Source organism: Salmo salar, chromosome ssa01, assembly GCF_905237065.1.
Source record: "Salmo salar chromosome ssa01, Ssal_v3.1, whole genome shotgun sequence".
Lineage (NCBI taxonomy): Eukaryota > Metazoa > Chordata > Actinopteri > Salmoniformes > Salmonidae > Salmo > Salmo salar.
The window spans coordinates 80,636,357-80,651,747 of NC_059442.1; the positions used below are offsets into that span (position 1 = coordinate 80,636,357).

Consider the following 15,391-nt stretch of genomic DNA (forward strand, 5'->3'; position numbering starts at 1 on the left):
CTGGCTGAAAAAAAAGTAGCGCGTTTGGATAGTGGCTGGTCACAGTACTGTGAGACTCAAGCTCGTGCCCGAGTCGACCCCATGCTTTATTTTCTTTCGTCTTTTTACCTAAACGCAGATTCCCGGTCGGAATATTATGGCTTTTTTACGAGAAAAATGGCATAAAAATTGATTTTAAACAGCGGTTGACATGCTTCGAAGTACGGTAATGGAATATTTAGAAATGTTTTGTCACGAAATGCGCCATGCTCGTGACCCTTATTTACACTTCGGATAGTGTCTTGAACGCGCGAACAAAACGCCGCTATTTGGATATAACAATGGATTATTTTGAGCCAAACCAACATTTGTTATTGAAGTAGCAGTCCTGGGAGTGCATTCTGACGAAGAACACCAACGGTAATCAAACTTTTCTAATAGTAAATCGGAGTTTGGTCAGGGCTAAACTTGGTGGGTGTCTAAATAGCTAGCCGTGATGGCTGGGCTATCTACTCAGAATATTGCAAAATGTGCTTTCACCGAAAAGCTATTTTAAAATCGGACACCTCGATTGCACAAAGGAGTTCTGTATCTATAATTCTTAAAATAATTGTTATGTTTTTTGTGAACGTTTATCATGAGTAATTTAGTAAATTCACCGGAGGTTTGCGGGGGGTATGCTAGTTCTGAACGTCACATGCTAATGTAAAAAGCTGGTTTTTGATATAAATATGAACTTGATTGAACAAAACATGCATGTATTGTATAACATAATGTCCTAGGGTTGTCATCTGATGAAGATCATTAAAGGTTAGTGCTGCATTTAGCTGTGGTTTTGTTTTTTGTGACATTATATGCTAGCTTGAAAAATGGGTGTCTGATTATTTCTGGCTGGGTACTCTGGTGACATAATCTAATGTTGTGCTTTCGCTGTAAAGCCTTTTTGAAATCGGACAGTGTGGTTAGATAAAGGAGAGTCTTTTCTTTAAAATGCTGTAAAATAGTCATATGTTTGAAAAATGGATGTTTTTGTATTTTTGAGGAATTTGTAATTCGCGCCACGCCTATCATTGGATATTGGAGCAGGTGTTCCGCTAGCGGAACGTATAGATGTAAGAGGTTAAACTGATTAATCATGTAACTGTAATTAACTAGGAAGTCGGGTCACCAAGGAAAATATTCAGATTACAAAGTTATAATTTTCCTAATATAACTTTCAGATCTTTTAATATCTGATCAATTAGTCTTCGAATTAATGAATTATTATTTACCTCACATTAGTCTCATTCCAAACGTCGTAAATTGTTGGTTATCTGCACGAATCCAGTCTTCACTATGAGTCATCCATATGTCAATTGTCTTAAAATAATTTATTTACTAACTAGGTAATTCACCGAAATGCATAACAAACAGTAGATATGTTTACAAGGAAATGATAGGAGAATGTGCCCTAGTGGGCTAAACCGGCATGGCGGCTTATATTTACGCTCAGTGTGTCGTCGGGATCTCTGTTGAAAAGTTAGTTTCTGTTGGAGAGTTAGTCCGCCCCCTCTCTCTCTCTCTCTCTGTCTCTCTCTCTCTCTCTGTCGTGGTTAGAATGGATAGCTCAGAGTAACATTCATTCATGTCGTTATAGAATAGCTGTTTCGGCGGTTGTCGGTCTTCGCGTTCAATGATACCGAATTCCTAGCTGCAGACTAGTAATTAATATCAAAGACTTGTTCTTATTCTGTCGGTATCGATAGTCTAAGAGTTTAACCACGTGGTATGGTTAAAAGTTCAGCAAGAGAAATGCATGGTCTCGAACCTTGGCCCTCTCGTTATTGAGGTAAGCTGGTCTCCTCTCAAACCTTGGCCCTCTCGGTATCAAGGTAAGCTGGTCTGGTGATATAAAACCCCCACCTAGGTTTTCTTCGGAACATTGAAAAGGCTGTCTCATGATGCCAGGTCCTGTCTGTGCCCCTGGGGGCGTGCCAAGGACTTAGTGAAACTTTAAACAGAAATACAATTCTCTCACATTAACATCATTACATAGCATCCCATCATCTCACTAATATCTTCATCCTTATTCATTCATTTTATACAACCATTAGATGTAAGTCTCATACCTGAGACTCTTCTATAAACATGGTTATGGTAATGTGGCGGTATTGTCTCTCATAAGTTTCACAAAATTGTACCAAACGGACCAGTTCGTAGCTGGATTCTTCACCGATCTTTTATACCTTCTCCAGAACATAAATGTCGTTCGGTTCTCCAGTTCTGTGAGGTGGAAGAAATTCCTTTGTCCTCTCTATGAAAACTCATTCTCTCTCTATACTGTGGCCATGAGGAGAGGATCTCCTCATAGGAATTTACGACCTCTTCTGACTGAGCCTGGTGTCAGGAGTATAGAGGTAGGGGGATGGTGCATAGAAAAGGGCTGGTGCAGAGGGAGGCGGGGTATAGTGCTCGATGTACCCAAAGAGGGCAACGTCATGATCCCAGGATTTAGGAAAATAAAGTACTTTTTATTGACAGGAGCAATATAGGGAGAGTTCAAGTGTTGGTGCATTGAATTCCTTATTAAATGTTTAAAAAAAAATTGTACTCGATTGTTTTAAAGCTGCCTACACTATCAATCCTACAGTCTTAATATATTTCACCCTCTATTTTTCTTTTCCACCACCATAGACTGTGGACCTCTTAAACAAAAACATTCGTAAAGGAATAGTGAATTACTACGATGATCTGGATTTCAAAAACATCATGGACTTTGTTCAAAGAAAGGTAAGATTTCATTTTTTTAACAATTAATGGATATTCTTTTTAAACTGTTTGCGATGTTTTGTGTCTGCGATTCTTTGTGTTTTTCATTGATGTTGAATAAATGTAATTTGTGATTATTCACTTTGAAATAATGGAAGCGGTTATGTCACAAGGGAAAAGTGGTTTGTTGTAATTAGAAGGTTCCTTCCGGGTGGGGGAGAGATGGATGCTGTCAATGCAGCATTGGAGTTCTCATTCTCACACCTAACCTTGACAAAATCTGTTACAGAGAACTCATTTTCTCCAGCAATCCTGCTTTTCCATAAGTTGTTACACAGGAGGACTACTAATGATAAAAAGTAACCCGGGTACAGTGCTGTGAAAAAGTATTTTCCCCCCCATCAAATTCTTTCTACTTTAGCAATTTTTTTTATACTAAATGTTATCAGATCTTAACCAAAACCTAATATTAGATAAAGGGAACCTGAGTGAACAAATAACACAACAATGACATGCTTCATAAACAAAGTTAGGCAACACCCAATGCCCCTGTGTGTGAAAGTAATTGCCCCCTTACACTCAAAATTCCTCCACAGCGACGTGAGAGACTGATCAACAACTACAGGAAGTGTTTGGTTGCTGTCATTGCAGCTAAAGGTGGCACAAGCAGTTTTTGACTGTAAGGGGGCAAGTACTTTTTCACACAAACTGGGTGTTGCATAACTTTGGTAATTCAGTAAAAAAAAAAAATATTATTTGTAAAATCAGGTTCCCTGTATTTAATATTAGGTTTTGGTTGAAGATCTTACAACATTCAGTATCAAAAATATGCAAAAATAGAGAAAATCAGCAAGGTGGCACATACTTTTCCACAACACTGTATTTGCCAAACAAGTATTGTGCTTTATTTCAAGCATTTATACTCACCACAAGCAACACAAAGCTGTTTGTAGAATGGAAAATGTTTAAAGAAATAACTACTTGTAAATTGGGACTCTGAATGTTGGAGGACAGCTTTGTCTGTCTCCCTTAATAGAACGTCAATGTGTCATTCCGTCTCCATTCTCTCCAACTGTGTGATGTGTTTTGACATTATCCTAAAGCAGGTCGAACGGGAGCTTTGAAAATCCCAACTGAGGGAGATAGTTGTGGTTGTTTGGGCTTGTTGATAGAAGGAAGTAGATCAATACAACTGCATCAAGTGCTGCTGTCCCCCTTTTTAAAAACTTTTTCTAAACTCACTATTGAATATGATTTTGTTTGTAACCACAACTGTGTGCTGTAGCTCTTAACTAGTATTAGACCTAGCCTAAGGTACTTTGACAGGGTTTTCATAGATACTATTTTTCTTAAGCGCTACCTTATGGTCAAATGTTGAACTGCATCAGATTAGACTGTATTTTTAAAAGGAAGTAGGTGTAGTTCTGCTTGCTTTTAACTCTGAGGCGTTTCGCCAGCCAAGTTGAAGACTGGCTCTCGAAGTGGTCACTCAGATGGAAGTAGGTTCTATAGGGGGTAATGTACGTTATGTATTGTGCTTTATTTGTGTACCATAGATGTCTTTCATGATGGTTTTGGTGGCGTCAGAGACACAGCTTATTAGAAATACGTGACATTCTGCCACTCGATTGAGACATCATCTGTAAATGTATTCGTATAAAAACGTTCACTTCATGCGAATGTGAAAGGTGCATGTTTTACCAGCCACACGCAATACATTTGTGAATGTTCATTGCCTGTCTTTATGATTTTTAAGCAAAGGTCTCTGCTATTCCAGGTCATTACATTTGTATGTATTTATTAAGGACTATAATTACAGCAGGATATTTTAATAGCACTCAAATGGATGCACACATCTCAAGCCTCTGATTTCTGGCTTGTATATTTGGCTTCTAGGTTTTGTGTGTTTTAAAACTGACGTTTAACACAGGCCAGTATTTGTTTAATGATCGCTAGAGTAGGCTTAGTATTGCTTTGGCTTGGGTTAGTTCTTACTCTGATGAAAATCTGAACTGGACTACTTGGTCTCTGTGGTGAACCATGAATTGGTACAAAGTGCTTGTATGAGCTGCTGGAGGAAAGGTTACTTGCTAATCTCCCTAAGCACACACAAGATCCCTCTCCCTCATGTTCTTGTAACTCAATAATGTCAGTGCCACTACAACTCATTAGTTATATACTGAACAAAAATATAAACGTAACATGTAAAGTGTTGGTCCCATGTTTCATGAGCTGAAATAAAAGATCCCAGAAATGTTCCATCCGCACAAAAAGCTTATTTCTGGGCCTGGCTCCCCAGGGGGTGGTCCTGGCTCCCCAGGGGGTGGGCCTGGCTCCCCAGGGGGTGGTCCTGGCTCTCAAGTGTTGCGTTTTTATATTTTTGTTCAGTGTATATATCATCACATCCATGTTTTGTGAGTTTTCTTCAGGAATACATTTGTTAATGGGTAAAGATACCGGATTTTCCTAAAATATTGATTTACAATCTAGATTTTTTTTTTACCTAGTCACAGAAGGTGGAAATGGCATGTAACTGCCAAAATACTGTTTCATTTAGTTACCTGTACCTCAACACATTATAAATAATCGTGTTAATTTTGATCCCTTTACTGAAACTTTACAGGATTCTAAATGACAAAATGATATTGTACAACCATAATGCTATAGCTCCTGAAATAGTGTACTTAAAACTTTCAGAGAATCCTATCCAGGTAATTGGAGTAATTACTAGCAATGGCTCTAGGCATTTTAAGAGCCTTTTCAGATCTTTGCTTTGAAGACAAAGCAGATGCACAGTGTATAGCTCAGCTCCTTTGAATTATAGTCTTGCAAAATACTTCCTTTAAACCTAAATTGTGTTTTATGCTAATACAAAAGCTCAACATGTAAACAACATTGCTGTACCAGACCAGAAGAGTTAGAAAATGTATTTGAAGCTCAAATGATCCACAATTTAAAAAACGTGTTCATAAACCCTTTTATAAGGCCTTCATAGTCTATGCTTCACAAATCACGTAAGCAAATGGCATGCTAGAGGTTGACAAAGGGGTTATGCCACATTGTGTGCCTGATTTAAGGACCTGTTAAAAAGCTTGTATAGGATGAATTGCTTAAAACAATGTGTATCTGTGTAGGCATAAAGGGTTTATGACAGCTTAAGTAAGCCTTTAAAGTTGTGTGTTTTTTAAAGAGGAACCTAGGTTTTTCATAATACTGAATACCATTTTAGAACTGTTTTTGATTTATTAATATGTTTGTCAGTCTGTGCTTTGTCGCTGTCTGTTCTTTACAGTTCAAGTGTTGTGGAGGGCAGGAGTATGAAGACTGGGAAGTGAACATGTACCATAACTGTACAGCTCCTGGACCACTGGCATGTGGAGTTCCTTACACCTGCTGCCTCGAAAACAAGGTCTGTGCTGCTCTTCCATTGAGAGCTCATGATGCAAATTAGAATATAATAGATCTTTATTTAAATCAATTTGAACGCAAATTGTTTGGTGTCACTGTACCCAACCCAACACCCCACACACATGACAGTCTGGGAGCAGCACAGGGTCAGCTCAGCAGAGCAGGGACCCTGAAGCAGTTTCTTTCAAAATGGCAGTAGGTAGCATATTGGATAATGATGCCAGCAACCCTATGGCTGCAGTTCACTCCAGTCTGCTTTTACGTGTCAGCCCTGTGATTCAAACCGACAACCTTCCTCTTATTGGTCCGAGACTCTAACCTTGAGGCTACCATTGTCTCCAAATGTCACTTTGTCTTTTTCTTAGTGTCTTTGTACTAAACAAATCTCAGGTTGGCAAGATCACACATTCAAATTTTTGTCTGGCAAGAAACATGGAAATGTACAACCAACTCTGGTTATTTACACTCATAATTGAACTGTTTAGCATTGTGGGGTTTCAGCAGAGAATGGTAGATTAGAGACTACATCCATGACAACACTTCATGTCCCCTAACACATTTGCAGACTTGTTGAAAACTATTAATCAGTACAGCTCAGATTAGTTTATCTCTAGATGCCTCCTATGCCATATTTGTTCCCCTCCGTGTTGTTCTGATCTCTAAATATAACACTAGGGTCGTTCTTGAATTACGGTCGCATTTGGGCATTGCATTATGGGGAAAATGAACAAAAAATGTTTTTCTTCCCATTCTAAATCAATTAATATGGTAACTGAATGACTTTTTTAAAATAGTTTTGATAATAAATTATATAACATTGTGACACCAGTAGGAGTAGAAACACCAATAACATAGGTAATTGAGGATTTTCCTAAATGGAGGCCACAGATGCTCATATCTAAGGTCGTTAACCCTTTAAAAATCCATTGATTAGTCATTTTGCTCACAATGTAATTTCCTTTCATTTAAATTGAGTAACACCAATTACACTTTTTATATAGACACACCAACTTTTCTATGGAATCCTCAAATATATGACATACTAAAAGGTTGTGATTAACTCATAGTTGTCTTTAATATAGACCCCTCCCCTGCAAAGTTTGCCACTGGAGGGAATGCTCAAGGTCCTTGTACAGTGCCTTCAGAAAGTATTAACACCCCTTGACTTTTTCCACATTTTGATGTGTTACAGCCTGAATTTGAAGTGGATTACATATAGATTTGTCACTGGCCTACACACAGTGCCCCATAATGTCAAAATGGAATTATGTTTTTAGAAATGTTTACAAATGAATGTAAAATTATTAGCTCAAATGTCTTGAGTCAATAATTATTTAACCTCTTATGCCAAGCCTAAATAAGTTCAGGAGTAAAAATGTTCTTAAGTCAAATAATAAATTGCATGGTGTTTAACATGATTTTTTAAAATGACTGCTTCATATCTGTGCTGCACACTATGACACAATGACTATGATTGTTTTTGAAAGAAAAGCTATTTTTTTTGTCCATTTAAAATAACATCAAATTGATCCAAAATACAGTGTAGACATTGTTAATGTTGTAAATGACTATTGTAACTGGAATCGTCTGATTTTTAATGGAATATCTACGTAGGTGTACAGAGGCCTATTCAGCAACCATCACTCCTGTGTTCCAATGGCACGTTGTGTTAGCTAATCCAAGTTTATCATTTTAAATGGCTAATTGATCATTAGAAAACCCTTTTGCAATTATGTTAGCACAGCTGAAAACTGTTGTGCTGATTTAAAGAAGTAATAAAATTGGCCTTCTTTAGACTAGTTGGGTATCTGGAGCATCAGCATATGTGGATTCGATTACAGGCTCAAAATGGCCAGGAACAAAGAACATTCTTCTGAAACTCGTCAGTCTATTCTTGTTCTGAAATGAAGGCTATTCCATGCGAGAAATTGCCAAGAAACTGAAGATCTCGTACAACGCTGTGTACTACTCCCTTCACAGAACAGCGCAAACTGCCTCTAACCAGAATAGAAAGAGGAGTGGGAGGCCCCGGTGCACAACTGAGCAAGAGGACAAGTACATTTAGTGTCTAGTTTGAGAAACCGATGCCTCACAAGTCCTCAACTGGCAGCTTCGTTAAATAGTATCCGTAAAACACCTGTCTCAACGTCAACAGTGAAGAGGCGACACCGGGATGCTCTTCCGGGATGCTGTAGCGTGCCCGGGGAAGTCAGGTCAGGTGTCCACAGCTGCAGTCGGAATAGCAGCACAGGATCATCAGCTCAAACAGGTGGACTTGGGACAGGAACGGCAAGGAATCATCAGCTCAGATTTTCTTCAGGCAAGGTCCTAGGGCTCCAGCCCTCCGGGAAGGGAGACGGAGACCTCATGCTTTATGAGTTCTTTCTGTGGATGTGAGCCTTAACCATCCCCTCTCTCTGAGAGCACAGCTGGTCAGACAGGATGTCACTCAGCAGAACTGGCAACCACTTTGTGTTCTTAAAAAGTACAAAGATAACATCCTCCCAGGCAGCTGGGGATGGGGTCTCGTGCTCCATGTAGGAGGATCTGGCTCTGAATCCTAATATGCTATCCTGATTTTAAATGGCAAGGTAAAAAAGACTGTTGGTCTATTTATTAATCTTATTATGGGCATGCGAACCTTTTGTCTGTCATCTCAAAGATTACGTTTTAACCTGATTGGTAAAAATAGCAAGTCATAATGAGAGATGTGCATGCTGTCTTTCAAGCTCATGATTTTCAACATATATTTGCTGGGATTTGAGATATAGAAGCAGATAACCTTCAGCGATCCCCATGGCTGAATGTATTATCTTATCTCTAAACTCCAAATATTGACACCTCAATAGGCTTCATATAAAAGGGTGAGACAAAAAAATGCATTGTTTGTTCCCAATTAAAATTCCAGTCTCTGAAGTGAATAAAAAGCTGGAACATGTCTGTCTTAGCTGTTTTTGTTTAAAACAATTTAGGTCTATTGACATTTAAAGGGCCTCTACTCTGCAACTTTCCTGATGTTCCAGTTTTTTTTAATGCATGTCAAAATGCCCATGGTCTTGCGGCCATATCACATGTTCTCCCCTATGGTAACTGTCATTATTGAACAAAAAGATTAAAAGACTTCTAATTTTGTTTTCTGAACATGCACAGTTGCTCAGTGCTCAGGGATATTTATGTCAAAGTACACTGAATAATGTATACCTTCTATCATTCAAGTGGAATTAATTCAAGTAAAATAGAATGGACAACTTCTTACAGCATCATTTTGTCTATGAAAAGAGAGTTAGGTGTCTGTCTGGTTTAAAAGTTGTAGAGCTTTTTACCAGTTTTCCACAAAGTACTCCATCTCTGCTGTGAACCACCCAAGCTGAAGCGAGTAGATTTCCCTGGTGTGGGTCATTCATGTTGTGTGTTTTCCCTCAGTTATCACTGTCTACTGTTTGCTCCTTAATAAGTAATGGGGATCCTGGGGGGCAAAGCTAGGATTTTAGCAATGTTTGTCAACTTGTTCCAATAAGACTTGGAGCATTCGGTCACATGACTTACTAATATTTTCATTGAAGTCTTAGCTAATATTTAACATTTTAACATATTTATTGATTGATCTTTTGAACATGGTCTTAGGCTGGATATTAGCCTACATATCCATTCCCTAATGTTGGGACTGATTGATCTCTCTCACTCATCACAATCACTAGCCAAGGGCCAAACTTCTAAAATAGTTCAACTAGACCAGGCGTGCCCAACCTTTTTGACATGAGATCTAATATTTCCATTACCAGTTTAGAAGATACCAATCACAGGGTTCCCACGTTTATACATTTTATTAACTTTCCCACAACTTTTCATGCCTACAGAAATACATGTACTTTCAAAACAAGCTATTTGATTTTCCATTGTAGAAAAGCAGGTGGACATTGTAGAGAAGATTCCTCATTATGATTCATTATTTGAATAATCCTCAAGGGATGAATCCTAACTTCAAATATGCTTAGGTAACTTGCTAGTAATGTGCTCAAATCTGTTATCACTTTTACTTAGTATTATGTTCTTCCTTCCTTTTCAGCCTAATGAAGTTACCAACACACTATGTGGATATAAGGTCCTTGACAAAGAGGTAAGACTATCTGAACAAAATCTTGTCTCAGTGTCTCTCACGGTCTCAATTTCTAAATGTGAAAGTCTAAATGGGAAATTGATGTTTACAGAGGGACAGTGCATTCATTTTTTTATTTGTTATCACATATGTAAGAAAGGTATCACACACACATCAGTCATACAGATTTGCACAAAGGCCTGCCATTTTAAATGTATATCCCTCCTGCTTAGAGGCTGGACTTGCAGAACGTCATCTACATCAGAGGTTGTACTGATGCTGTTTTCATCTGGTTCATGGATAACTATAAGATAATGGCTGGCTTGCTGCTTGGCATCTTATTCCCCCAGGTAAGAGTTAACCACCATGACATTTCAGACTGAAATCTGATGTCCACCAACAATACACAAGTAATGATTCACACAGAAATGTTATGGGCACAGCTCTTTAGTTAATGGCTGTAGCAGGAGGCAGGTACTGGTTTCCACATAATGGTTTACAAACTGCTTTTCGGGGGGGGGGGTTAAAGATTTAAAAAAAATGCTGTTATATTGTGAGCGCTTTCCTTTTTTTCTTCATTTAAAAAAAAATGTAAGTAGTGGAAGCCCCTACAAGTGTTTTCTTATCACTTTATAATTTCTGCCTCTCAGAACTAATCATTGATTTGCACGTTGGACACTTTCCAATGGTTTCAAATTCCATGTCCATCTTATTAAGCACAGCGGGAAAACAAGACAAATATGCAACATTGAATTTACACCTTCAAATTCTGAGTAGTTTTTCAGTTCTTATGAGCTTTTTGGAGTTATTTGGCACAAATGAATGTTTAATCGTCACCATAATATGTCAACTGGAACTTTAATCCACTATCAATCTGCAGTAGAAAAATCAAAATCCATTTTTCGAGGTATGACTGTTATTGTAAATTGCATTACTGTAAGCCAAGCCCCCATCTGCTGCCTAACTACTCTTATCTTTTAGAAGGGTTCATGTGGTTTATATGCAACACAAACCTACAGGTACACAAGAGCACCATGAAAAGTCTAGGCCCATGTTCCCATGAATGGGGTCTCCACAAACGCGGAAAACATTGCCCTTAAAAGGTGCATAGCCGACCAAATAGTGATCGGATTGAATCTTGGACCTAGTACCAGTCAAAAGTTTGGACACACCTACTCATTCCAGGGTTTTTCTTTATTTTTACTATTTTCTACGTTGTAGAATAATAGTGAAGACATCAAAACTATGAAATGACACATATGGAATTATGATAAATAAATAAAAACCCATGAATTAGTAGGTGTGTCCAAACTTTTGACTGGTATTGTAGATCCATTCAGAATATGAGTGTGTTTGGCATGCTTCATGGGCCTCCCAGTTATAACTTCTTCTCCACTGCAAAGATTAGGCATATTGGTTTATGTGACACATCACCCCATTCGCAGACATTCCCTATGGAGACAGCACTTTGATTTATGTTGTTTACCTGGTTCTGCTATAGATGGGCCAAGACAGAGCAGTATCTGCACAGCAGTGAGTCTAGATTAGTGCATTACTTACAGTTGAGAACTAATCATGAGGCCATTTTGGGGTAAGGGAGGTTGGAGGACATAAGCAAGAACCCTCTCAATAATGGACTTGGGCTGAACACATTGAGGAAATGTATTGTGTTGTCCATGTAGGTTCACTGTTGAAGCCTCTCTGTTGAAGTGTGACCTTGATGAGTAAAGGAACCTAAAGGACTGTTTGTAATGTCCATGCTCCTCTACCATAGCTGGGATTAATTAGGTACTATAAATACGGAAAATATATTTCTTTTCTGCAGTTGGTGAAGGTGTTCCATAACGGTCCCAGGAGCCTTGGTTCATTACATGCTCCATATAATTTCCTGTTAATTAGCTATGTTCAATTATAAACATTATTACCACTTGTATCTTATAGAAAAAAAGTTATGCTCATAAGACTGAAAATTGTCTTTGAAATTTTGTAGACAGACTGTAGTCTACTGTGAAGTCCCAATGATGTCACATGTTAATTATGTGTCCAAATGCAATCTGTTCTTCTGAAAACAACGAATACAACGAATACAAGTTTATCTAGCAAGATTTTGAAGACTTTTCAAGACCCCTTTCAATCAAAAGATTGTATTCTAGGCTATTTTGACATAGTCACGTCACACTCCACACAAAATTACAACCAAGTCAAGTTTCAGACCCCTCAGTCAACGAGTTATGGAACTAAAATGATGTCACTTCATAGCTGACTTGACTTGCCGTCTGCAGCACTTGAATACTTTTAACATGCCATATACCCACAAGGATACTTTTTAAAAGAAAGTAATTGTTTCATGCATTCTTAACCAGAAATGTTTACCTCAAGATGATGCAGATGTACTGTATGGATTATTTCATGCTTTTTGCACACTGCTGCTTGACAAAAGTAAAATCAAATTCTCTGCAGTGTGATTTGCTACATCCTTTTTTTTTAGGACTGTTGACGGTAAGAGCACATAGCTTGAGCTTTAGAATCAGAAAAAGCTATGGTTGCCTGTTCATACATCATTGCAGTTCTTGTCTGTTTCATGTTTGTGCTGTTGGTTGAAAAGGCATGCTTCAGACTTTTTGTATGTTTTGGAAAAGTGTTGTATATCAAGGACAAAATGTAATGATGTGACATTTATTATTGAAAGCCCCCCCCCCCCAAAAGAAAAAAGGCAGTGGTCAGTAATGGACTGCAGATACAACGTGCCCCAATATATGCTATCTGCTTACAATACATTGAACTTGTGGCCACCTACCCCAAGCCCATAGTTTAAGACCATATGTCCCATCCATAACTCTGAATCTCCTTGTGTTTGCAGTTCTTCGGTGTGATCATTAGCTGGCTCTACATCACGCGGGTGGAGGATGCCATTGCTGAGTTTGGTCACTACCAGGATGGACTGCTGGACACAGTGGACAGTGGTGGCTTCAGGGCAACCAAGAAGCAGGGCAGAATGGCCAAATGTTGCATTTGCATGCCTGAGATCGACTGAGCGTGCCTCCTTTTTATCTAATAAGCCTAAAACACTGCTGTGCCTGTGTGAGCTCAGAGAGAGAATACAGCCATGCACTGCCTGCCTCAGCTCCAGTATGTAGGAAGGCTATCAGTTCCATTTTACAACGCTGTTCATTAGCCTTTTAATTGGTTTCATTCAGGGATTGTTGTTTTTTCAGGGGTTAAGTTATGAAGGTTTTAGTAGGATGGAACAGTATGAAACGTGAATAGCCTTTTTTCTCTTTGGTAAAATTTAGTTTATATTAATTCACAGCAAAAACATTGAATGCTTTTGAATTTTAATTTATGGAGATTGTAGCTCTAGCCAGTCCTGTAAAGTATATTTTTTGCTTTTCAAAGGGATATATTTTCTATGGGGAATTTTATGGAGGGTATCTTACCTTAATCCAATTGTTGATTTTCAGAATCATTGGCGATGTCATGGGTTCAACACATTAATGGTTTTGTGAGTACAAATGTAATTCAGTAAGTTTTTAGTCAGTCACTCAATGTGGCTTAATTTGAGGAGCTAGGAATACCAAAGTTGTCAATCATGTATAACATGCACATGGTCAGTTGCCCACATTTTATTAGGATGTTGTACTGTGTAATGGTTTGAAATCTACATGTATGACTTTGCTCAGTCAGTGATATTTACCTCCAATATGTGAGAGTTGAGGGATCTGCTAGTAATGCTGGTGACCTCTCTCAAGATGGACGAGTGCTTATGCTCTCATGATTACTCATACTCTTCCCAGAACAGCATTATGTGAATGGTCTTCCTGCCAATGATTGTTATCGCTGTCAAAAGCATGTTATCGTATGGGATTGCATGCCTAGCTTTAACGGCTAACATACTTATTCCGCAGCCTGTGTCCGTGGCAATGGACTAAATGAGGTTGTTATCCTGAGACAGAACGATATTTAAATCCACCCACACACAATAGAAAGTCAAACTTTTTAAAATCTTATCTTCAAACTTATTTCAACTCAAAATACATCAAATTAATTAAAGTCAAATCTACAGGTTATTTATTTGACCAACTTTTAAGGTGCTGTATTTGTAAATCTTTTGGTCTTTCTTCTTTTTCAAAATGAAACTATTTGTACTTTTATGCTGTTCATTTTTTTTTTTTAAATGTGTGTGTGTGAGCTCACTAATACTTTTTAACATTTTATATAGTGAGTGATCTGGTGAAATGAATAAATCATGTTTACAGTCATGTTATGCAGCCTTTGTAGTGGAGTTGCTCTTCCTGTCCTGCTGGTTTTTCTGTGCATGCAGAGGGTGTCCGGCTGTGACGATGTAAATATTTTACTCTTTCATGGAGCCTAGTTCACCCAAAATACCCCATTTGTGTAATTGTTATTCTTCAGCTTTCTCTCTGTCCCATTACAAACCCATTAGTCATCATGAATATACTTTACGTTCTTCAACCTTTTCAAACACCTTTCTAATACAAAACCCATATTAGTCTACAAGCCAACATATTTTTTCCATGATGCCTTTGGTTTTCCTTAAGAGAAAATACTGACATTTTTCGCCAGAGATCTATACAGTTGATGTCGGAAGTTTACATACACTTGGAGTCATTAAAACAAATTTTTCAACCACTCCACAAATTTTTTGGTACAAATTATATCGTTTTGGCAAGTCGGTTAGGACATCTACTTTGTGCATGACAAGTCATTTTTCCAAGAATTGTTTACAGACAGATTATTTCACTAATAATTCACTATCACAATTCCAGTGGGTCAGAAGTTTACATACACTAAGTTGACTGTGAAATTAAACCGCTTGGAAAATTCCAGAAAATTATGTCATGGCTTTAGAAGCTTCTGATTGGCTAATTGACATCATTTGAGTCAATTGGAGGTGTACCTGTGGATGTATTTCAAGGCCCACCTTCAAACTCAGTGCGTCTTTGCTTGACATCATGGGAAAATCAAAATAAATCAGACCTCAGAAAAAAAATTGTAGACCTCCACAAGTCTGGTTCATCCTTGGGAGCAATTTCCAAATGCCTGAAGGTGCCACGTTCATCTGTACTAACAATAGTATGCAAGTATAAACACCATGTGACCACGCAGCGTCATACCGCTCAGTACGGAGACTCGTTCTGT

The 15,391-nt window shown here is 38.2% G+C and overlaps 1 protein-coding gene across 1 annotated transcript in view; it reads left to right on the forward strand.

Moving 5' to 3' along the window:
• LOC106612421 (tetraspanin-15-like) overlaps positions 1–14,490 on the forward strand; it is a 45,818-nt gene extending 31,328 nt beyond the window's left edge. Inside the window, exons 4-8 of the mRNA XM_014213536.2 lie at positions 2,653–2,748; positions 6,020–6,136; positions 10,202–10,252; positions 10,465–10,581; positions 13,092–14,490. Coding sequence (XP_014069011.1) covers positions 2,653–2,748; positions 6,020–6,136; positions 10,202–10,252; positions 10,465–10,581; positions 13,092–13,265 — 555 coding nt within the window. The 3' untranslated portion in view covers positions 13,266–14,490. The remainder of the gene's footprint in view (positions 1–2,652; positions 2,749–6,019; positions 6,137–10,201; positions 10,253–10,464; positions 10,582–13,091) is intronic.
• The last annotated feature ends 901 nt before the right edge of the window (positions 14,491–15,391 follow it).